Source organism: Syngnathus scovelli, chromosome 4, assembly GCF_024217435.2.
Source record: "Syngnathus scovelli strain Florida chromosome 4, RoL_Ssco_1.2, whole genome shotgun sequence".
Lineage (NCBI taxonomy): Eukaryota > Metazoa > Chordata > Actinopteri > Syngnathiformes > Syngnathidae > Syngnathus > Syngnathus scovelli.
Genome location: NC_090850.1, coordinates 20,099,469 through 20,122,183, shown reverse-complemented (window position 1 = coordinate 20,122,183; position 22,715 = coordinate 20,099,469). Strand labels below are relative to the sequence as shown.

Genomic DNA, 22,715 nt, shown 5'->3' with positions numbered 1-22,715 from the left:
AAAAAAAAGAAAAAGCCCTAGGTGTCACTTTGGAAGCCGCGCCAGTTCTCCTCCCACAATCCTTTGCGGTGGTTGAAAATAACTAACACGGCCATGTCGTGTCGTAGAAATCAATTTGGAAACGGACGAGAGAAACTCATTTCTTCACTTACTCTCTCCGGCTAAATTGTCTCGGAATCGCCGTCCTGCCTGTTCTAATTTTGACGCCTCTATTAAGAGAGAAGCATTTCCAAGCCAAACGCGTGCGCGAGTGATTGCAAGGGTGTCAAAATGAGCGGAGGAGGGACGCCGTATATCGGTAGCAAAATTAGCCTCATCTCCAAGGCCGAGATTCGCTACGAAGGAATTTTGTACACCATAGACACTGAAAACTCCACCGTAGCTCTCGCCAAAGGTAAGCCCGATCATCTAACGCACGTGTTTTGTTCCTCAAAGTCACCTAAACAACCGACTTAGTTGACATTGATAAGCAATGATATCGGGGGTTTTCTCGCAGTTAGCCAGCTAGCTCACAAGCTAATGCGTGCCCTTTGTTTATGTTGTGTTGGCGCTATCTTGCATGTTCCAAGTCAGAAAATGAGTTACTGAAACTTTCTAGCCACATTAAAAGCAGCGCTTGGGATCTCGTGAACAACTTTAGGAAGTTTTTGACTCTAAACAATATTGGTAGTTATACTGGTTAGCCATAATGATTTTACTTGCTTTATGATGTCATTTGTGCGCTATACTCGCACACCAAATTGCGCAAGCTGGGTTAATTGAAAATAACCATGCTCGTTTCTCCAAACAGTTCGCTCGTTTGGGACTGAAGACAGGCCCACTGAAAGGCCCATTCCACCCCGGGATGAGGTGTTTGAGTACATCATCTTCAGGGGCAGTGACATTAAGGACTTGACTGTATGCGAGCCTCCTAAGGCTACCAGCAGCCTGCCTCAAGACCCGGCCATCGTTCAGGTACATTTATTGAGAAAATACAGGTGGTGGCGATAAAGCTGCGTGTTTCGTATGTAATAATCTCGGCACTTACGGTTGCAGTCGTCCCTCGGATCGAGCGGCGGTGCGGCGGGCCCGTCGGCGCCATTCCAGTCTGCTGGTGCGTACGCTCCCTTCAGCCGGGCCCCGGTGCAAACCTATGGACAGTTTGGCGGTGCACCGCAGTTTGGCGCACCTGGGGGTAAGAAGATGGTTTTCTTTGCATTACATTAATCAGGTGCTGTCAGGGAGATGTAAAAGAAAATATTTCTGGATAAAATCAATAATATCTATTAAAACTAGGAAGAAACTTAATAAGTTAATCTTGTTTTTTTTAACAGGACGCATCAGTCCTGAGTTGGACCCTCTCGCAAAGAGCTCCGCCCTGAATCAGGCCACGCAGGCACCCTCCTCGGCTGCCCCTGCGTCGTCGCTCGGACAAAGAAGTCAGGTGGCAGGCTCGGCACCTCGACCTATCGGGACCTCCGTTGGCAACCAGAAGCCCCCCGACCTCCTGGAGAGGAAGGGTGAGTACTGAACTCGCCGCACTTGAGTCCTTCAAGGTTGTCTCTGGTGTACAAAAGTCTCTTTTGGGTTTTGTCTGTGTGGTTTAGCTCCCGAAGTGGCCAAAGTGTCAACTCAAGGGGATCATGAGCATACTGCTGTTGAAAACCGCGACCCCAACAGGCGTCAAGGAGGTGTGTACTTTGCATAACAAACTTTTGTCAGTTTGTCTGCCGTCTTGACCCACGCGTCTTCCACGTGTTGATTGACAGGTCAGTGCTACCTGTCGGCGAGCGCCCAGCCGGTGCGTCGCGGGCGCGGCAGGGGCAGCCGCAGCAGGGGCAAAGTGAACGTGCGCCGGGATGGGATGATGAAGTTCGAGGAGGACTTTGACTTTGAGACGGCCAACGCTCAGTTCCACAAGGACGACATCGACAAAGAACTGCAGACCAAGCTCAAGCTTAAAGGTGACGTGCGCGATCCAATTAAACACACTCTTTTGTGCTATCCTTTTTTTTTTTTTTATCCGCAGACGACAAGGTAGAAAAGACGCCAAATGGCGAAGAAGCCGACCCGGAACATCCAAGTACGGAGGCGCCAGTCGAGGAAGAGGAGGCGGCGATACCTCCCTGTTACTACGACAAGACCAAGTCCTTCTTTGACAACCTGTCCTGCAACGACTCAAAGTAATTAAGAAAGGATATGATCGATAAAAGTCACACTATGATTTTCTTTGAATGTCTAAAAATATGTGTTAAGTTCAGTTCTGTTTTAAAACTAACAGCAAAAATGTTTTGCACAAACATTTCTGTTTTGCTTCATACACTAGTCTAATGTTTTTTGTTTTTTAGTAAATCGCATGATGGAGGATTCTCAAGGTAAGTCGCACGTTTCGTAGCGTTTTAGTCGTTAACCCCCCCGCTCCCCCCGATATCGCTGATGGTGTGCGTTTTGCCTGGCAGAGAGCGGAGGTCGACCTGGGCGGAGGAGCGGCGGATGAACGCCGAGACATTCGGTATCCCGCTGAGGCACCACCGCGGCCGAGGAGGGTACCGCGGAGGAAGAGGCTACATGGCGCCCCGCGGGGGGCGGGGACGGCCAGCCGGCCGAGGCTCCTTTGGCCCTCCTCGGGGGGCGCCGCCCGGATTCCGAGGCGGCTACCGTGGCGGAAGAGGAGGCCGCGAGTTCTCCGACTTTGAATATGCGGTAAATCTCAAATTCATGACGGTAGAATTAGTGTATTAAAAAGCCAATTTACAATGGAAATATAAGTTTGAATTTGACGGCTTAAGAAATGGAGTTTGATTCCGTCGTTATTTTGTGTTTCAGAAGGACAACAAGGTGGCGGCGTAATCCTGCCCACTTGGATGACGACCAATCGTAGCTCTTTGAAAACATGTTCTTGGGTCCCAACATTTGCCAGGAAGAAAGAAGATACGGCGGCGTGCCAGCTTCATTTTTTTTTCTTCTTTCATTTTGAGTTACGAGCGGTGTAAATAAGTGGAGTCGGTCGGTACGCCGACCGGCCTTAGATAGCTTTATTTTTTCCTCTTTCGTTTTGTTTCGTTTCAATTCCATTTTGAACATTACATCCTGTTGAGACAGCCTGAAGGAAACCAAATTTTGAGCGCATTTGCTTGGCCAAATGCGTGTTGAGCAGTCCACTATTAACTTTTTGTTTTTTTTCCCTCCTCCTCCCTTCAAGAGCGCTTTGAATATAGTTAGCCAAAAAGTTTGCATTCTGCTCCTCGGTAAGCCACTTTCACTCAGAGTTCAATATTTTTTGTGAAGCTTTTTGTTTAGTTTTTTCTCAAACAAAAAGGGACAGCAACTGGATATGTGACGCGAATGATTAGTATTTTCGTTTTTTTTCGGCTCCACTTTGTATTAGGGAGTGCCTTCAATGTGGGGTGGGTGGGTGTTTGGGGATTTTTCTACAGTTCTCCCTTTAATGTTGACGCTTTCTAGCAAGTGTATTGATAAAACCGCACGAGGAGGTGATGTTGCAAACAATGTAACTTAGAAGAATGGACATTGAATAATACATGAAGAGCAAATAAACCATTATGTTTAAGTTAATGTTGCACATTTGAGCCCGACACTGCATGATGACCGCTCCGTCTATTTTGAAACCAGCCCAAGACGGACATCCATTGAGAACCATCTGCAACTGTTTAGTTTCGTAACTTTGTTACTTCCTATGAGCTTCTGGAACATTTTGAAAACCAAGGAATTGTTTTTTTGTCCTTGAAAGCATCAGTAAAAATTGAATTTTTACAATTAAAAAAATAAAGGATTCAAGAGTATTTAATAATGTTGCCGTTGTTTTATTTGAGGTTACATGTAAAATTTCAAGTATTCAAAATTATTTTTAGAACATCAACAGTTCACCTAACCCTAGTGACCGCACTTTGGTTGGTATGAGAGGTTTTAACATAAGTTTTAAATATTTAAATGAAAATTTAAAGGAATGACAAAGATAGCTGATTAGGCCAGGGTTACTTGAAAATATATCACAATATTTATTGAGAATTTGGTTGAGACTAACCAAGGGTCGAGTCACTGGATGTTACATGGATATAAAGAGGTCTATTTATTACCTCGACCATCTATATTGTAATAAAATACGACAAAATTATTGAATAAAACATCCGTAATGTTATAAACTTTTTTTTTTTGGAACGATTTGATACCGTCGATACCACCGCCGGTACGACCGATGGCGCTGTGAGTTTTGCGAAATGGAAGTTTAGTACTCACCACTAAAAGAAACGACGAAGAGTAGGAAACGAAGAAGACGACAATCTCAGACGAAGTCGAAGTTCCCCAATGAAAGCGTAAAATGTCGATCGTTTTTGTGCCCCAGAAACTTCGCGGTACTGCCAAAATCAACCAGGAAACCATACAGAGGGTAAATCGTAACCTTAGGCTGAAAAAACTTCCAACATGTTGTAATTTTCTCAACTCAATTACCCGTTATGCTAACGTTAGCCGCGTCATAGCTAGCTGTTGTTGTTACCAATAAAACTTTATATTTTACCTTTCTCCTTCTTCTTCTTTTCCAGCTGCTGGACGAAAACGACCAGTTTATACGATGCATTGTCGAGTACATGCACAAGGGACGAGCCGTGGAGTGTGTCAAGTAAGAATCTTTGGATTGCTGAAATCAGCCCGTTTTTAAAAGGACCGCCATTTTCCAATCCTTGCTCATTACGTCAGCTTCCAAATACCTTGTTGCCAGTTTAAAAAGCCAATTTTGATGGCAGGTACCAGCAATTCCTGCACCGTAACATCGTGTACCTGGCAACCCTGGCTGACGCCAGCCCGCCAGACAACGTGTCTTCCTCCTCCTCGTCTTGGCCGGCAAGTTTGGAAGCATCAGTTTAATTTCTTTACCTGCTTTGCTTACCTCTTTTTTTTTTTGCAGTGCGACCAAAGCTCCACCTCCATGCAGCCGAGCGCCAACACCAATGAAGAAAGTTGACACTGACCCTAGATGTATTATTGTTATTTATGTCATGCCACATCCTTCTGCCTCATATCGATTTATTTTGCACATCATTTGAAGGAGCATTGGGTCACACTGAAATGATTTAGTTGAAATAGTACAAGAATGTCACTTTACCCGAATAAAGTCATGATTATGTGAAGAAAAATGTTTCTATTTGAATGGAACTCAATTTGTAATATTGTGTTAAGATTACAGGGGCTCAAATGTTATTTTAACAGAAAAAAATGAGAATTACCTTGTCATGTTTACAGGAGAAAAAAAAAATCATTTTATAAATCAGTATAATTAAGGAAATTTTTAAAGGCATCATTTTTATAAGTATGTAGTTAATATTTTCCAGGTATTAAAGCTGTTGATTTTCACGGAAATAAATACATTTTTTTTCTCATGATGTCACTAACATTCAAGGACAAAACAGATAACAGAAACAAATGAACTTGCTAGTTTTTTTTAATGTTTTTTTTTCTCTTTGCATCACTGGTAGTTTTAGTTGCCAGCTGAAAAGAACACGTAAGCCAAGCAGCCCCGCCCCCTTTAGATGAATTTATATTTTGGTTTACCCTTGCCGCCATTATAGTTTAACCGTTTGACACAGCGGGGGGGAGAGGGGGGGGGTGGTAATGATAAGCCAACAGTTACAAGTCTGTCTTAGGAAAAGTAGAAAGGAAAGAAAAAAAGGCTTCTAAGGAAGTGAACAGAGCCCAAAAACAAACAAAAAAAGCAGAACCTCTATGTTGATTGTGCAAAGCACATTTAACTATAAAAAGATATATTTTATATGTATGTACAGCAAAACTGTAAACATTTTGAAGTGTTAGTTTTTATCTGGTGTCTTTTTATAAATACAGGCAACATTGGCATCTGCAAACATCACAAAAGAAAAGATAACATTCGGGGCTTTTGCCGTAAAAACCAAATAAATCTTTTGTTAAGCATATTTGGTAAAGATGAACTTATGTGTGCTTCTTTTTTTTTCACATAAATGGGAAAGTGGAAAATAGCCGTTCACTACATTTATTAATACTGTTGCGAAAATGTAACAAGGAGTCGTGACGTCCAATTTTGCGGGGGCCAAGCGAATGCACCACCGTTCCGTTTCCTGCTTTGGTTAGGAACAAGTGCTTTCGTTGGCAAAATGGCACATTTTATATATTTGTGTGTTGTGGATGAGGAAAAAAATAAATCATTATAAACAAAAAAAATAAGTAGTATATGTGTGTTAACCGTGCTGAGCCTGCTCAGAGCCTCTTTAAAAATATAAGGAAAAATGAAAATTCATGTTTCACGTACACGCTAGCTGTACATTTGGCAGTTACAGCTCGCTGTACACACTTTTTTTTTTTTTTTTTTTTTTAAATTTCTCAAGCGGTCTCCAGCTCTTGCCTGAAAGGACGGGCATCGGCCGCACTCTTCGTAAGGCAGAGAAATGACCGCTTCGTAGTAATAATATTAATAATAATAGTAGTGAGTAACTTAAGTAGTTAGGGCAGAGGAAGGAAAATGTAAAAATAGGTCTCTGTGTGATATATACGTTGGGAGTATCAGGGCCACGCGGAAATGGAAAATAAATCAATGAAAAGGTTTGCAACATTACATGAAAAAAAATTCATGAGGAAAACTGTTAAAGTACGAGCAAAAAAGTCACCGTTATGTGCAAAAGCAAGTCGTTACGTTATGGTAAAGTGTAAATGTATGAGAAAAAAGTTGTAATGAGCAAAAAAAAAATAAAGTTTTAAACTGAAGGGGGAGTGGATTACAACTATAAATTGGACAGTAAGTAAAAAGTCGTCATTTGAGAAAAATGTTAAGTTACAGGCAAAATAAGTTGCAAACAAAAAAAAAAAGTCTTATTTGTCATGTCGTACAGTAGCGAGCAAAAACTAAAGGTGCTCGTAAAGTCTCGGGAGATGAGAGGTCATGTGACGAGAACAAGGCTGTAAACTAGCAAAAGTCTTTTTCCTCATACAGTTCTGACTTAAATTTTTGTGCCTTTTTTTTTGCTCATAAAATTAAATTTCATTCTCTTACGAGTTGGACTTAACTGAGCCGTAATGGTGGTCAGCTGCATTATTTCCCGTCGGCGTGGCCCTGATAACGCCTGTACAAAAGTAGCGTGTGTGGAAGTACGTCGGAAAGGTGGAGTAGATCGAGCCAGTGTGTTTACTGTTAGCGTGTAGCGTGTGGAGTGGCCGGCTCAGTATTGGTGCAGGAAGGAGGACCTGTGCTCGTGTTTCAAGGGGAACGACTTGAAGGTCTTGATGCCTTTCAGTTGCTGCTGCTGCTGCTGCTGGCCGAAGGGGAACGGCGAGGAGATGGCGGCGGTCGAAGGCGAGCAGTCGCCACCGCCGGCCGCCCACACGGGCGACTGCAGCATCTGCAGGGAGTCGCTCCACTGCGACGACGAGGGCGGAGCCAGATTCATCTGGTGGTACAAGGAAGAGCTGGGATTGGTCACACCGCCGCCGCCGTGGCCCGAGTGCTGCCACGGCGCTTTGGGAGGCCACGTTTTTGTTTTGCTGTCCTGAGGAAGATGCCACAAAAAAAAAATTGTAAAATTACCTAAGAAAAAGGTTGTGATGTTATGTCAACATTTTTTAAGTATTTTTAAATTTTACAATAAATGGTGACATTTTAAAAATAAATTGGCAATATGAAGGACAAAATAAAATTGCAATATCCAGAATGATGAGGAAACTAACTATTATATTTTTATTATATCATGATTATAAGGTTCATTATTAAAAGTATTTTTAAGTTGTAATCTTACGATAACACCAAGTAAAAAAATTAATATTTCCCCCTAAGAAAACGACAAGTTTTCCAAAGTAATAGTGATGTCTGACGCCCCCTTGTGGCGTGAGTGATTCTTACCTGGTTGTCATCAGCAATATGATGGAGGGGCGGCGAGGGCAGCGTGCAGGCTTCCGGCTCACCGCAGCTATGTTTCCTGCACACGCATTTTAGTTTTACTTTTGTGTTATGAATGTTAATACTTTGTCATGTGTCGTGCCAGACATTCAAAATCTTCGTTTGTGACGGCCTTTTTAGGGAAAAGATGAACCTCTCCTAGATATCTGACACTCAAGCATCACCTAGCTCCATTTTTGCTGGATATACCTTCTTTGCTTGACCGCCGCCACCAAGTCAGGTCCAGAGAACATGGAGAAGAGGCTGTCTCCGTTGGCGGAAGAAGTCTCGTCGCTGGAGCTGGCGGAGTCGCCCTGATTGGCTGACCAGCTGCTGTTGACTGCCTCACTGAAAAAGCAAACACAGCTCTTTTACTGACTCCTTTAACATTTTTCTTTTTAATACCCCAGAAACAGAAGGACAAAAAACACCGTACCCCTCGTTGTAGTACTCGGGGTGTGTCCACGTCCTGTGCTGGTCGTCGGGCATGGGCCAGTTGCTGCGAGGGTTGCTGAGGCGACGCGGGTGCTGCACCTGACGCTTCTGCTGCATGGCCTGGCTCACGCCGGCCACGTAGCGGGCAAACTCAGGGTCTGAGCCCACTGGCGGAAAGAGAATGGAGACAATTGAATTCCAGACCTACTCGGTTTTGAAAATTGTTGAGAAGAAGGTGATGGGTGTTACCTGCGGGGTCAAAAGGCAGCGTGTCTCCCAGGACCCCGAAGACGCCGTCACTCTGCTCTCTGTTGGGCCACGTGTTGTTGCGGGGCCCCTGGGGCTTCTGGCCCAGCACCTCGGACATGACGCTGTCCATGTACGTGCTCACCAGGCCCAGGCTGTACAGGTCCGAGCTCAGGTCCGGCAACCCCGGGGAGCCGCCCCACTGGCCGATGGGGCCCAGGGGGGACAAGCCTCCGGGCGGGGGTTGCTGGCTGGACGTGCCCAGCCACTTGCTGGACGCCCTTTGCTGAGGGGGAGGAAGTTGAGGAGGCGGCTGCTGCTGGCTGATGGGCTGCAGGAGGTGCTGGTAGTACTGCAGGGTCTGGGAGGAGGGCTGCTGGGGCGGAGGCGGGGCCGCTGGCTGCTGTTGTGATGGCGGCGGTGGTGGCGGAGGCTGGGCCTGAGCCAAGGTCTGCGTGCCGTGAGAAATAACCGGGGAGGTCGGCGAAGGTCCGGCGGGGGGTTTGAGCTCGGTGGGGTTGGCGGACGCCACGGAGTTCCTCCTCTTGACGAGCGGGGAGGCCTGCTGGGATTTGCCCATGTTGAACCCTGAGAGAAAGTCGATGACGTCCTGCATCTCCTGGTCGGTGGGGAGGTTCATGCCTTGCTCGTCGCACGCCAAACCGTTGGCCAACGGGTTTTGGGGGCCCGCTTCGGGGCCGGCGGACAGAGCCCCGGCCTGCAGCAAGCTGTGCAGGCGGCCTTCGTTGCGGCCCAAGCTCTTGGCCTTGTCCTCGGAGCCCGTCAGCATGCCGCGGGACGGCGTGTTGGGGAAGGAGTAGCTGCCGCCGCTGTTGGAGCCGGACGACACCTTCTTGGTGAACTTGGAAGTCAGCTTGGAGATGGTTTTGGGGAGGCCGCTGGAGGCCTTGGAGTTAGGGCCCGGCGGTAAATCCGCGTGGCCACCAAAGTCCGGGCTCTCCCGCTGCAGCTGAATCTGGATAGTCGGCAAAGCTTGCTCTCTTTGGACGGGAGAGAGACAAGCATGGTCAACTTAGGACGTTGGTCGAACGATATTACAAGATTAGAACATCTCAAGAACAGAAAAAGAGACGGGAGGTTTCTAGGGGAGGTTTTCTGAGAACATTGGAGGAGATGTGAAGAACATGACTCACTTCCTTTCCTTCCATCTATTGATGTCAAACACGGCTGTGTAGAGCACATCCACCAGGCCGAGCGTCTTCTCCGGATCGAGGCTACGCTGGAGCAAGGACATGGTTGCCGGGTCCTCCTTCAGACACCTGCGTTACACACACAAAAAAATACTTTTTTCTTCTTTCATATGGTTTCACTCTTTCAGCTGTTACAAGTCGACCGCTTTGCACATGAACCATATCTTAGAAGGCTCAGAAGCGTCAAAAGCTGGAGTCTCCTGTCACTCCAGTTGACTCACAAACTGGCAAATCCTGCTCGGCAGTGCAGGCCCCCCGAGGCGCCAGATGCAGAGCCGATATTCAAAATGAAGATAGAAAGAGCTTCCAGGTGGGGAGCACATACTGGTTTTGTGTTTGTTTTTTACCGGCTCTAAAACAGATCGTTTAAAGTCGTCAACGGCACTGAACGTGCGAGTGGAGAAAGTGTGGCCTCACCACGTGGAAGGAACCTGGACCACCAGCTTGGATCCTTCGAGGCTGATGTGAGGCGCGTACGACTCCTTGTTCTCGATCTGAGCCGTGTCGACCACCACCTGGGAGGAAAACGCGCCGACGTTACTTTTGACGGCGTACAGTGAACGGTACAATGTGTTCCATTTTAATAAATTCAAATTCAATGACCTTCAAAGAAAGCCGAGGAGGGAGGGGGGGGGGTCTTTCGGTGCCCCATGACAACAAACAAGTTCTTTGAAAGGCCTTGGCTCCTTGAGAATTTTGCAAGCCGGGCCAAAAAAGAGGGGGGGGGGTGACGTGCGTGTGTGTGTGTCTATTTGCCGCACGGCAGGAAGTCGCTCCATTGTTGTCGAAGGGGAGCAGGTTTATCCGATTAAAAAAGCTCGCGCATGAGAAAAGAAATGGCGCCGGTGTACGATTGCAGTGACGGCGAGTAGCGCGGGTGTGTATTATTATAATCACGTGGTTGATAAGAAGCGAAGGCCCTCGTCTGTCATCGCTCGGATTGTTTTACGATGAGCTGCTATTGGAAACGCGCCAGACCACACAGAGGAAATAAACACGGATGAAGCGTAAACACGCTGGTGTTACTCTGTAAAGATTGCACCCTCTCTGGGAGGGGAGGGGGGAGGAGGAGGAGGGGGGGGTTACTGTAGGGGCCCATCCCAGGCAAGTCTATCCTTCATCCAGATGTAGCCGGAATGTTTTTTTTTTTTCCCCTTTTGTGTCTCACCAGTATTAGCTTACACCACTCGGATGGCATCAGAGCAACCTGGGTGAGCGCCGCTTTTTTAAAATATAGAACTCGGGATGAAAATTTCATTTAAAAGAATGGGAAAAATGGATTGCCAAGAGTTTTCATTTTGTTTACTAAAGACATTTCAGATCAAGAGATGAATAAATACTATTTTTCAAGTGAGTAAAAAAAAAGTATTGGAACAAACGCTACTGTGTGTATTAGCACCAAGAGCTAGCAACCAATCAAATTAGCATCCCACCTTTGTGCGGTTAGCTTGGATAGGCATCATGTGACTTGGGATTCAAACGAGGACACGTTGAACGGTGATTAAAGCGAGCTACTCACCAGACCGGCCTGAGCAAACAGCAGCTGGACGGCCGTCTTGCAGGCTCCCCTCCAGCTGGACGGACACACTTGGTTGAGCACTTCGGTGACAGGGCAGTCGTCCCTGGAGGTCAGTCCGTTTTGGCCCAGCGCCTCCTTAATGAGCTGCAGCACGGTTTGCTGAGGAAGACACCGCACGTGTTTAGCGTCCTCTTGGAGACAAGTGTGGAAAAGCGGACGCACCATTTTCAGTTTCAGGTTCTCCGCCGCCGACTCGTTGAAGGACACGCCCTTGAGGAAATGCGAGCCGATCTGCACGGGAATGGTGGGTAACTCGCACTGGATGGGCTGGGAGGTGGTGTGCATCCGGCCCGCTTGCTGGGCCTCGGCCTCTCCGCAGCAGCCCTATGGGGGAAAAAAAAAAAAAAAAAAACATGTCGGGCGACCAACTCAGCGTACTCTGGCGCCCCTAACGACCAAACGCGGTACTACACTCCTGGTACCTAAACGCGTCTCGGCAACCTCCCCGTCCTTCAAAAAATGGTTTGCCAGCTTACCTGCAAAGCCGCCTCCACGCATTTGGGGTTGAGATGGAAACCGGCCTTCAGCGCGTACTCTCCGTGGCCCAGGCTCTCCAGCGCTGCCTTGTACGCCTGCGGACAAGGAGGGCCACTCAAGTCAGGCCAACTGCCTAAGCAGCAATACAAATATGGTGAAATCAAAGGTTCACCTGTAGAGCGCTGTCTATCTTCATGTTGAGCTCCTTCAGCTGGTGCTCGGGGATGTTGGTGTTGTGCACGCAGAAGAGCTGCTGGACCTGGAGGCCTGCCAGGCAGCCGTCGCGACCTCTCTCCCGCAGCCTTGACATGGCCTGAGGGTGCAGCAACATTCTTCAGAAATTTCTCCCGCAGCGGTCCAAAAGTACAAGAGATCAATTTTGCAATGTCGACGTGATTTTGCAATTTTGTTTCATATTCCCAGAATATTAGATCCTTCATGTTGGTATACCTCAGCTGCACATTTCCACGAGCGAGAAGCTTCCTCCAGCTCTGTGAGCGGCCCGAGCTCGGCGCTTTGGGCCCGCACGCTGGTCGAGCGCTCCTGGGCCTGAGCCAGAGCTTCAGCCAAACAGGACTGGGCCACGGGTTGGACCTTCTGCAGGGTCTGTGAAAGGAACTGGAAGTGGACCTGCATCACCGTCAAGAAGCACCGACCCAGAACCTGGCAGGGAAGAACAAATGTTTTCGCCCATGAGTTATGAGGCGGGAAAAACGTTCACGATGAAAGCCATAAGAAGAAAGCGGATCAGAGCAGAAGACACATGGCCTGCCAACAAAATTTGGACTGATCTCCTACAACCAGAACAAGCATACGTCATCATTTGAACAACAGCTTGACAAGTAATGTTACAAAGCCTCAGTTCCAGATAATGGAGAACACATGTGATTGGCTGTGCGGGAACCCAGTCGGGAAAAATACGAAAAAAAAAAAAACAACCTTTAGCCCAAATAAGGTGACTCATGAAGCCATCAACATGTATCCTTCTATTTGTCAGAGAACACCTGCGCTGTTGCCGCCACGATGGAAGCCGGAGGATGGAGAGCTCCTTAAACGGGCCGAGACCTTGAAATCGGAACCAGATGGCTACTTTGAACGCAGTGCCAAACAAGACCGAAAGCTTCTGGCTTCGTTCTTTCCCAATAGCTTTTTTTTTTTTCAAAGAATCTTCCTTTTCATCATTTGGGAGGTGCAGTTCCATAAATTGGATATCGGCTTAAAATGACAGCTTTTAAATACCACACAAACTCCACCAATAATCCGTTTGCGTGGAAAAAGTGCTTTACTTGCTGATCAGAAATTTTGGGGGGGGGGGGGTGTAAAGGAAAGAAAAACGGGGTGAGTGCAGTCAGAGGGGGGAAAAAAAATGGAGTAAAGCCGCACATACCACAACTCACTATTGTATTTGCCCCCCCCCCTCTCATTTTTTCTTTTTTGAAGAGCTAATAGAACAAACTGCTGCCAGACTGCATTCTTATCCTCTCAGACAGGCAGAAAAAGAAAAAAAAAAAAAAAAAAAACTCCCCCTCGGTCCCAAATACCTTTTGTAAAAACACTTCCTCTATTAGCAGCTATTAGATTAGCGTTGCTTTTCCTCGGAGACCGTGTTCTGTCTTCTAAGGGCTACCTCGCCATTTCGAATCTCACGTTTTCTTTTTACGATTCACTTTTTAAACCCAGCATGGCCGACGGGCCCTTTGCCGATCAAAACGCACTAATTAGATCAGTGTGTAGCATCGAAAACTGATGGCAGGTTTGCGTTCCCGCTTCCCTCCGCGGTCGCGGCGTGCGGTCAAAACGTTCAGACTCACGCTTCCACTAATAATCACGAGGGCATATTTGGGAAGCCTTTTTAACCGACAGCGGTGCGAAAGGGTTTCCTGTTTTGGGCAAAGCCGGATCCCGCTGTAGAGGTGCGGCAATCTCCAAAAGCGAACCGACCGCAATTCCCGCGGACCGAAATACGACTTTAAAGTTGACCAATTGTCAATCAGATTTCAACGGCTCCCGTGTGGAAACAGGAAGTAAGAAAAATCAGCAACGAGCGTGAAGATCATGCAGAATGCCACACGTTTTTTTTTTTTTTTCACACGCTGGCCGGGCTCGGGTTCTCAGGACAGGGTGGGGAACCTGAGCTGGAAAACAGTGATTCATCAAGTCAGCTATTGGGCAAGAGAGCAGCCAGACATCCCATCCCAGCATATTAGCACCAAGGCTCGAAGGAACGAAAAGGAACGGCAATGACCAAATATGGTTCTGCTCGTCCTGGTTCTTGGTAACAGGACAAAACAAAAAAAAATTGTTCCATGAGATCCAAACCAGCAATTCCAATTAGTACCTCAACATCTTGCAGGTTGAAGTCGTTCTGATCTTTGAAGTTGGCGGCCCCGGCGCTCAGCTCCATCAGCATCTTGGCGATCTCCGGCTTGATGGCCGCCGTCAGCCGGCTGGCCGCCTCCATGACGTGTTCCTGCACGTCCTTCAGTTGCATAGCCGCTTTGGAGTAGTGAGAGTTCCTGAACACGCTGCTGAATAGGTCGGTGAGGAAGGCGCTGGCCCGGCAGAACACGTTGAGGGCGTCCAAGTACTTGGAGATGCCCTGCTGGATGTCGGCCACCGCCGTGGTGGGGGAGGTGGGGGGCGGGTGGCAGCCGCCTCCGGGGAGCCCCATAGGCGAAGAGGAGGCCGAGCAAGAGGAGGCCAATGAGGCGCTAAGGGTCCGGCTCAACTCAGGCATCTGGTACTGCTGGTGCTGTTGGACTTTCTGCTTGGACCCGCCGAGCAAAAAGCGACGCTTGTAGTCCATTTTACTTTGTTGCACACTGCAACAATACATAGGTGGTGCACCGGCACCTAAAGATCCTGTTCCTGCTTAACTTTCCCCGACCCTCGGAAAAAAAGATCCTGTCGTCCACACGAGGAAAAAACTCGAACCGCGACAGTCCAGGTCACGTAAAAAGACCACTGAGGGATGCTGCCTGCCGGAGGCTCATCTCAGTGCGCCTTGAGGGAATCCGAAGGCAGGAGTGGCGAGCGGGGAGGGCCGGGAATCAAAAGTGACGTGCTTACATGCAGGCCAGCTGCATATCGACACGCATGTCTCCGAGATTCCAAAACTGATCCGAGAGCCGAGGTGTAAAGTGCGTTCCTTCAGAAGAGGGGGAAAAAGAATTCTTCATACAGTCTGGAGCTTTTTGTACAAATAGAAATCCTTCACTGATGAAAGTAGAAAAAAAAATTGGATTGAAAGCAAAAAATTAACACTGGTCAACAGCATGGAGGTTACAAAATGTTTAAAAAAAAAAACAACAACATGCAAACAGATTCCGGACTGTGAGAATGAGGCGGATCCGGTCCGTCTCAAGGTGCTCCTCTCCAAAAGCGCCACTTGGCTCCGTGTGTCCAGCAGCCCACCACCCGACGGGCTTCCTGCTTTTCCCGGCTGTGTGCAGGCTGAGGTAGGTGGGACTTGCCCGCGGATGCAGATTACGGCGACAAGAGCACAAATGTATCTGTAAGGCCTCTAGGTCATTTCCTAAGAGAGGAAGGGGAAGAAAAAAAAAAACAGACAAGGTTAGCAACGTGTCCGAAGAGGAAGGATGAGATTGAATTTATGCTACTTGGAGTTGAATACAAAAAAAAAAAAAAAACATTTACTTTGGAAAAACATTTTATGACATAACAGACTTGTTTTGTTTGTGTACTTGCTGCACTGTCAAATTTAATTTTTGAAGAAAGGGCTGGAAAATAAAAGTTTTTCTTTTTAATTGATAAAATAATTGATACACCAATCGATTATTTAAACAATGCTACATTGCAGCCCTGTGTGCTACATTAACATTATTTCACAAGTTTAGTTTTTCCCTATCTACTTTTAAATGTTACAATGTGCCTAAGCAAGATGGCGGAAAGGATGGAACATTAATGAGCCGTAGATAACGCACAGCAACAGGGTAAGCTAAAGTGCTCCAGCAAAATGGCCACCGTGAACTTCAATACTGCACAGTAAACAAGTTTAGCTAACATTAGCCGTACAGTAACAGGGTAAGCTACAAAATGGCCACCGTGGACTTCAATACTCCATAAGCACAGCTAACAAGTTAAGCTAACATTAGCCAAGTGTCAACTTGGCTCGTTAAGATACACACAGTCAAAAAGCTAATCGCTAATGGCTAACTGGATTCACGCCGTTGTTTCGTTGCTCGGAAACTGCTGTGACTTGTGGTTGTACTTTTCAAAACCATAACCGCGTGTCGATGCGCTCATGCCAGAGAAGAGGCCATTGTTTTACGATACAGATGACAAATTGTCCCAGTCACAATCCCGTCATTCAACAGACAGATGCGACCGGGTCTTCGCCGCTGGGCTGAATGTATTCATTTGTTCGCTAGCGTGGACTTACTGTCGCGACAATTTCAGAAGACAACCAGAAACCCGCTGACAGATGATGACATCACTGCCATGTCCTTATTTTTTGGGGGGTAAAAAAACAATCCAAAAAAAAGCGATAAAAACAATATGAACTGAAATCCAACACGGGCACCAACAACATGGACAAAAGTATTGGGACAGAAAAGCTCCCATTTCTATTTACATCAATTTGGAGGGTGTGTCTTTGTCAATGGCCTAGTTTAAACAAAAGCTGTCTTTGTGGTTTTCCTTCACACCAAATACATCCCAGAATGCTTTTGTGGACATTGTTTGGTGCACTGGGAAAACAAGCGTATTAAAATAATAAGCCGCCATTGTTGGTGATGTCACAGGAATCCTATCGCACGCATATTTGCTGGGTGAAACGTTTCCGTCGCTGCTTTTTCTATCAGTCTGTGGAACAGACGTCGCTATCTGGTATCGGCGTCTGTGTTTTGGGATGGATTGTAACTCGCAGAAGAGAGTGGGCTAAACACGTTGCCGCTTTCTAACACACACACTGCATCCCGACAACATTCTGCCGACCTTCCGACCCCCGCTTCCTTTCCCAAACAGCCCTCGTTTGTTGCCGTGTGAGTGGAAAGAGAGAGCTCGGAGGGAAACTGGTGACCTCAGCTCAAAGGGACAAAAGTGACGCTCATTGCGCTTCCTGAAACTGAGGAGAAAAAAAAAAAAAAAAAGCAATTCGACTCTGGCGCAACACACGGGAAGAAGTTGGAATTTGTTTTTTTTACCCAGCGGACATAGAAATGGCATGCTAGTAATATCAAAATGACTTTCCATTATCGTTTGTTAGATGTCTTCAATTTCTGATTAGGGTCATTTGCAGGTTGGCCGGCGCATGCTAACCGCGTTAACCCCGCGGAGGAGAGCTAACGAGGCTAAACCTGGCTGACCTGCGAGTCTCAAAAGAGATTAGCGCCACAGGGAAGCTGCCAGGTGGCTTTTCTTGTGTTTGCAGGTCAACACACTTTTTCTTTTTTTAATGCAGCTTGAGCCCGAGCCAGGCGACCTAAGCTCAGCTTGTTAAAGATGTTTCCACATCGGTCACCAACTTGCTGAGAGCCAGTTGTGAGGTGGTGAAATCTTGTGACAACACAGCTTCGACTGTGAGTTTATGCAACATGCGTCAGAGAAACTTTGTCAAATATTTGCTCTTCATCATGATGCCCAATGAGATTTGGAATGGGTCTGACTCGAGAAGTATCTGATGGGCACATTGAAGACATTTCTATCACTCAGTCCTCGTGCTTTGCATTTGATTGATTTCCTGTTCCGAAGCACAACTGACACGTCCTACTTGACAAGCACTTATCTTAAGTGTAGCAAAGCCGTGCTTATTCCCAGAGAGGCAGCCTAGCGCCCGTCCTCTAACGGGCCCCCGCTGTATTGGAGATCGTACCGAAACAGCAGGGGGCTCGGGGGGCTAATGTTAGCTCTAGCCCCGCGCTCACGTCAGCTGCTCCGTTTCGATGGGAAGGGGCTTAAATTTCCTGGCGCGACCTGCTTGTCGCCAAAGTACGGCATTGTCACTCATATTCGAACACCTGGCATAAAAAGATGACATCACCAATGTCAGAAGATGTTCATTGGGTCGTTCAATTTTGTAGAAAAAAAGTTGCCATTTGAAATTACTTTTTTTTTTCTTCTACTAAATGAACATCATCTAAGACGGGTGATCCCCCAAAAAATTTTGCCTGCACTTTTTAAAACGCATTTCAACACATCCTGACTCACTTCCATGATGGAGATGTTCAAACCCTCACATTGGTTTGATTCTTTTCCCTTCCCTTTTCATTCAATCACACTTGGCCCTCCCTCCAAAGCCGATTCTTAAAAAGTTTGGTAGCTTAAAGGGGTCGGACGTGGCAGCTGTGCCACATGCGGACAGCTCCTTAACCATCCGCAGCGACGCTCCCGTCACAAGGCTGGGCATTAGCTCGCTCATGAAGACTATTTTGGCTTCTGTGGGCCAAAAAAAAAAAAAAAAACAGCTGCATGCCGCACTGGTTTTAGACGCTACTAAAGGTTGGGCTCCGCGGGGGGGGGATGTTCTCCCTTACATCTGTTGCCAATGAAGCACAGGAATGTTATTTCCTCACTCAACTCTCAGCTTCAAAAAGAAGGTCAGGAAAAAGCAGCCTAACCCTAGTTTGTATCCAACATTCGAGTTGAGTCAGCCGGGACAAGTGCCGTGAGCAACTGCGCGACAGGAGCTCCTCTCGCCCGGCCGACACAAGGAGCGCATTGTGGCGGGTCTCTGCATTCCAGCGCTCCGAAAATAAAGAAAAACACGCAGCTGTACGACTCGCGCGAGAGTATAAATAAAGGCCTCCTTCGCTACAATTTAAACTCGTGCGACAATAGAGCGTCTGTGGTTAGTGTCGGGTTGCTTCCGGAATAACTAGCGTCGGAGTTTATAGGTTGCCTGTGACGTTTTGGACGCCGCCGGGTGGGATCAGTCGAGACGCTGACCGGGCTGGATAATATTAGGCTAACCTGTAATGTCAGAGCAGCCACACTAAGTAGCTTATGGCTCCCAATAAAAATAGCGCGTGGGCCAAGAGGCCCCTGTAGGTCAGCGTCGCCACCTATAGAAGGGGGCGGGGCTTGGTTCCTGAGTCCTGCGAATAACTGGACTGGCAAAAATACTAAAGTAGTGGAAAGTAGGACAGCAGCGTGAAAAGGTCACGTGAGCGCCGACAAATGAGTCTCGTCCGCTGTGATCCGCGGAAGCCCTCGCACAAAGCGCACCTGCCTGTCAGCACCGCGCTGAGAGCAAACACAATTAGCTGGGATCGCCTCTCCGGAATAGAAGCGCACAATGGAGAACGGCGAGCGTGCACGGCCGGCGCGAGCGGCGACGAAAACCTCCGGCTTCGCAAAAGTATGCTGAAGAGCAAAGGCAGGCGGGGAAAAGAGGAATTCCTTCTTGGAATAACACAAACGGTTAATACCTGCTCGGGCTCATGGAAAAAATGAAGTAAGACAAAAACATGTTCCAGCCCGAGTCACACTTTTCCAAGCACAGCTCGAGTTCCGTCGGACAAGATATCAAATGGCAGCCTGCCCTGATTTCTGACCCCCGCCTGGAAAAGCAAGAAGAAAAGATGTTTCCTGTTTGCATTAATAAAGATCACCTTACATCAGCGGCGAGTTGAACCAGGTGACAGATAGTGTTCTAAGTAAAGCTGTCACAATTCAATATTTTTAGAATCGTTTATTCGATTAATCGAAAAAACTTTTTATGCCCGATTATTTTTTAGTGTTCTAAGTAAAGCTGTCACAATTCAATATTTTTAGAATCGTTTATTCCATTAATCGAAAAAACTTTTTATGCCCGATTATTTTTTATCAACCAATTATCCATCCATCCATTTTCTGAACCGCTTAGTCCCCACGGGGGTCGCGGGCGTGCTGGAGCCTATCCCAGCCGTCATCGGGCAGTAGGCGGGGGACACCCTGAACTGGTTGCCAGCCAATCGCAGGGCACACAGAGACAGACAACCAATCTCACTCACACTCACACCTAGGGACAATTTGGAGTCTTCAATCGGCCTACCAAGCATGTTTTTGGAATGTGGGAGGAAACCGGAGTGCCCGGAGAAAACCCACGCGGGCCCGGGGAGAACATGCAAACTCCACACAGGGAGGGCCGGAGGTGGAATCGAACCCGCACCCTCCTAACTGTGAGGCGGACGTGCTACCCAGTGCGCCACCGAGCCGCCCATCAACCAATTATTTTTTATTTATTTGGCATTATTCGGTGATATCAAAACTGAGCATTGTTTTCCAAAGTAAAAGCAGATGTTTGCAAAGGTCTTATTTTGATTAAACACAAATAATCAGTCTGCTTTCATGAAGAAGTAGATCAATCATAATTATTCCTTTTGTTGTTGTTGGAAAAAAAAAAAAAAAAAAGCGTATTCATTGCTGTTCTTTAGAGTGGTTCTTTTCTTATGCCCGATACTTTGTAGCTAATCCAGCCTACAAAACAGAAAGAAAAGGCAAAACATCCGCAAAAACGGCAGCCTCAATTGGACTGTGTAAGCTGAGATCATGGGCTGCAAATGCTGGAATTCCTTGGCTCTAATAATATCGTGGCCCCGGGGCAAAGCGGACCCCTTCCCCCAGCCTTGCCGCGGCGAATAATGTGCAGACAAGAGGGGAGGGTTGCCTGGGAAGCAAACATCACTCAGGTGCACAACGCATGACACAGCGTGGCGCAAACAATGAGCTTGTGACTGCACACGGATGAGGCGGGCGTCTCCGCGGGGGTCACGTGTTCAACCGCGGAGAGCGACGGGACTGCGAGCGCAGCGCTGAATCAGCCCGTCGGTCTGAAGGCGAGACAGGAATTCTGCCGAGCAAAGCGCGTATTTCCACGGTGACAGAGTTGTGGCAGTTGTCAACAAGTGGGCCAAATGAGTGAGCCCACCCCCCTAGATTTTAGTGGGGAGCCTGTGCAAAGCCAGCAAAAATAAGATGACAAAAGGTGGGAATTAAAACCTAACGCCGTTCGGCATCTTCAGCAAATTTCTGCACCATAGTGTCAGAAGAAAAACAACAAAACGCCATTTTGTTTGCAGGAGCAATTCCATGTTTTGTTAGAATTTCTGATGAAACATTCTCATAAAGTTGTCTTTAATGGGGGAAAAAAATGAATTTCACTTCACTGCTCTAAAAATAATCAGACATTTAGTGCAAAATAATTCCTACAACTCAACCCTACATGCCTTTATATACGTATCTCCACATTCTCTCTCTGTCTGTCTCCACAAGAGCCAAACAGGAAACACATTCCACATGCTCTCATGGCACATTTCATCTTCAGGTGGTTTACAGCTCACAGGCGAGGGTTTACATTAGGTTATTCTAAATCGTGGCTCATAACAGAATGGAATGAAAACAAAAAATATTTTGCATTTGCCTATAGCTTAGAAGCGTGCTAGATCACTATTTGGCAGGAATCCCCCCGCCCCTCCCTCGCCGGTTTCATCGAAACTCCGGGCGTTGGGAGCACTATATGGCAGCTATTAATAACTATATCGTAATACTAACGACAACACAGCCGCCCTTTGTTTCGTTACAAAACTTCCACAAAGGGTCATAAAGACAAGGACTTAATAGCAATTAACCGCTGCGAGTTCGGAAGCTAACATCGAAACGAGTGCGCTAACTTGGATTCAAGTGTACGTATAAGACAAGTCCATTATCGGACACGCACAGATTACGATATGACGAAACTTGATTAATAACACGATTTTACCTTCATTAGACAAGCACAGCATGCCGTTGTCAAGACGACGTGCTCAACGCAAGCAGATTTGATGGCGTGGAAAAATAAAAATAACCAACGCGGAATTGCTCCTCCCCTCTTGAGTCCAAAATGGGTGGTTTCGAGCACAAGACAGACAAATATGTTCATAATTGACCGCTTTAGCTGCATAACAGCACGTTGTAACTCAGTTGAAGCCTGTCACGGAGACGTATAGGTCGTTAATCGTGAGGTACGGAATCGGTAAAAGGGGGTGTGCGTCCGATAATGGGCGCACGGATGTTTCATGTGTACTCAGTGGCTTTAGCGACATAGCTCCGCGGGGCTAACGTTAGCTTGCCCCGCTAGCCTCTCTGCGACACGACTGAAAAGCGTTACTGAGGCGTGACCGATAAAAACACATTTAAGCTCCACAAACATCAGCTCGATGCAATATAGAGAGGTGGAACTGTGATAAAACGGAAGGCAAAGGTTAAGATAGTAAAGAGAAAAAGGTGCATTGCTTACCATCTCTGGCATCCACCCTCTTTGACAGCGAATCTCCTGTCTGCGTGACATGTCAATCCCGTTGTAATAAAAGCCAACACTTCCGGTGAACGTTTCACAATAATGTAGCGAATGATGTTACCGTCTGCGTGACTGGAGCGTGTCAAGTCAAAAAAAAGAACAAAAACAGTTCCGGCAAATGTTTCACAATAAAACAAAGGCTTGGTTGGTACTGTCAAGTCTGTTGTTTCACTGAACTCCGAGCCATTAATGTGAGCTATTTAATTTGAATCACTTTAGTGCTATACCAAAACCGAGGCTGATATAAGAATTAAACCAAATGTCGTCATAAAGACTGAGGCTTTGTCGCCCTCTATTGATGATTAAGACTATTCCACTGTTATTTAGCCAGACGGTCAATAGGGGGCGTGCTATTCCACATATTCCTCTAGTGAGGCATCATTTGGCACCTGACCTCCCCAAGACTTTCAGGCTCTATATATATATATAATATTAATATTGATTGTAGATCCCAATATTATTGTTTAGAACGATAACTGTATTCCCCATCCCTGACAACAAGAATAATTTGTGGCTAATACGTTATGGCTAATTTGTGTAACATGGAATAAAATATAGTTAATTGAAGTTAGTTATTTAATTTAAATTGATTATGAG

At 46.8% G+C, this 22,715-nt stretch overlaps 3 protein-coding genes across 5 annotated transcripts; 2 read left to right on the top strand and 1 right to left on the bottom strand.

The window, feature by feature from the left end:
• The first annotated feature begins 50 nt into the window (after positions 1 to 50).
• lsm14ab (LSM14A mRNA processing body assembly factor b) lies at positions 51 to 3,782 on the top strand. Its single transcript, XM_049718774.2, has 10 exons — positions 51 to 394; positions 791 to 954; positions 1,036 to 1,174; positions 1,314 to 1,499; positions 1,587 to 1,670; positions 1,749 to 1,943; positions 2,009 to 2,162; positions 2,328 to 2,354; positions 2,439 to 2,682; positions 2,806 to 3,782. The coding sequence occupies exons 1-10, from the start codon at positions 271 to 273 to the stop codon at positions 2,827 to 2,829; spliced, it is 1,341 nt and encodes a 446-aa protein (XP_049574731.1). The 5' UTR covers positions 51 to 270; the 3' UTR covers positions 2,830 to 3,782.
• Positions 3,783 to 4,226: 444 nt separating this feature from the next.
• Positions 4,227 to 5,132, top strand: ss18l2 (ss18, like 2). Its single transcript, XM_049718784.1, has 4 exons — positions 4,227 to 4,387; positions 4,542 to 4,618; positions 4,743 to 4,839; positions 4,904 to 5,132. Exons 1-4 carry the CDS (start codon positions 4,319 to 4,321, stop codon positions 4,958 to 4,960), a joined length of 300 nt encoding a protein of 99 aa, XP_049574741.1. The 5' UTR covers positions 4,227 to 4,318; the 3' UTR covers positions 4,961 to 5,132.
• A 287-nt stretch (positions 5,133 to 5,419) lies between these two features.
• garre1 (granule associated Rac and RHOG effector 1) lies at positions 5,420 to 22,222 on the bottom strand. Of its 3 annotated transcripts, none has more exons than XM_049718771.1 (14): positions 22,059 to 22,222; positions 14,181 to 15,377; positions 12,293 to 12,505; positions 12,015 to 12,155; positions 11,842 to 11,937; positions 11,528 to 11,689; positions 11,306 to 11,464; positions 10,204 to 10,301; positions 9,730 to 9,855; positions 8,579 to 9,576; positions 8,331 to 8,496; positions 8,105 to 8,242; positions 7,859 to 7,934; positions 5,420 to 7,508 (listed from the first exon to the last, which is right to left on the bottom strand). In XM_049718771.1, the coding sequence occupies exons 2-14, from the start codon at positions 14,676 to 14,678 to the stop codon at positions 7,182 to 7,184; spliced, it is 3,198 nt and encodes a 1,065-aa protein (XP_049574728.1). In that variant the 5' UTR covers positions 14,679 to 15,377; positions 22,059 to 22,222; the 3' UTR covers positions 5,420 to 7,181. The 3 variants fall into 3 exon arrangements, with proteins under 3 accessions (XP_049574728.1, XP_049574729.1, XP_049574730.1); XM_049718772.2 differs by lacking the exon at positions 22,059 to 22,222 and adding an exon at positions 21,543 to 21,954; XM_049718773.2 differs by lacking the exon at positions 22,059 to 22,222 and adding an exon at positions 19,231 to 19,487.
• Between the last annotated feature and the right edge of the window lie 493 nt (positions 22,223 to 22,715).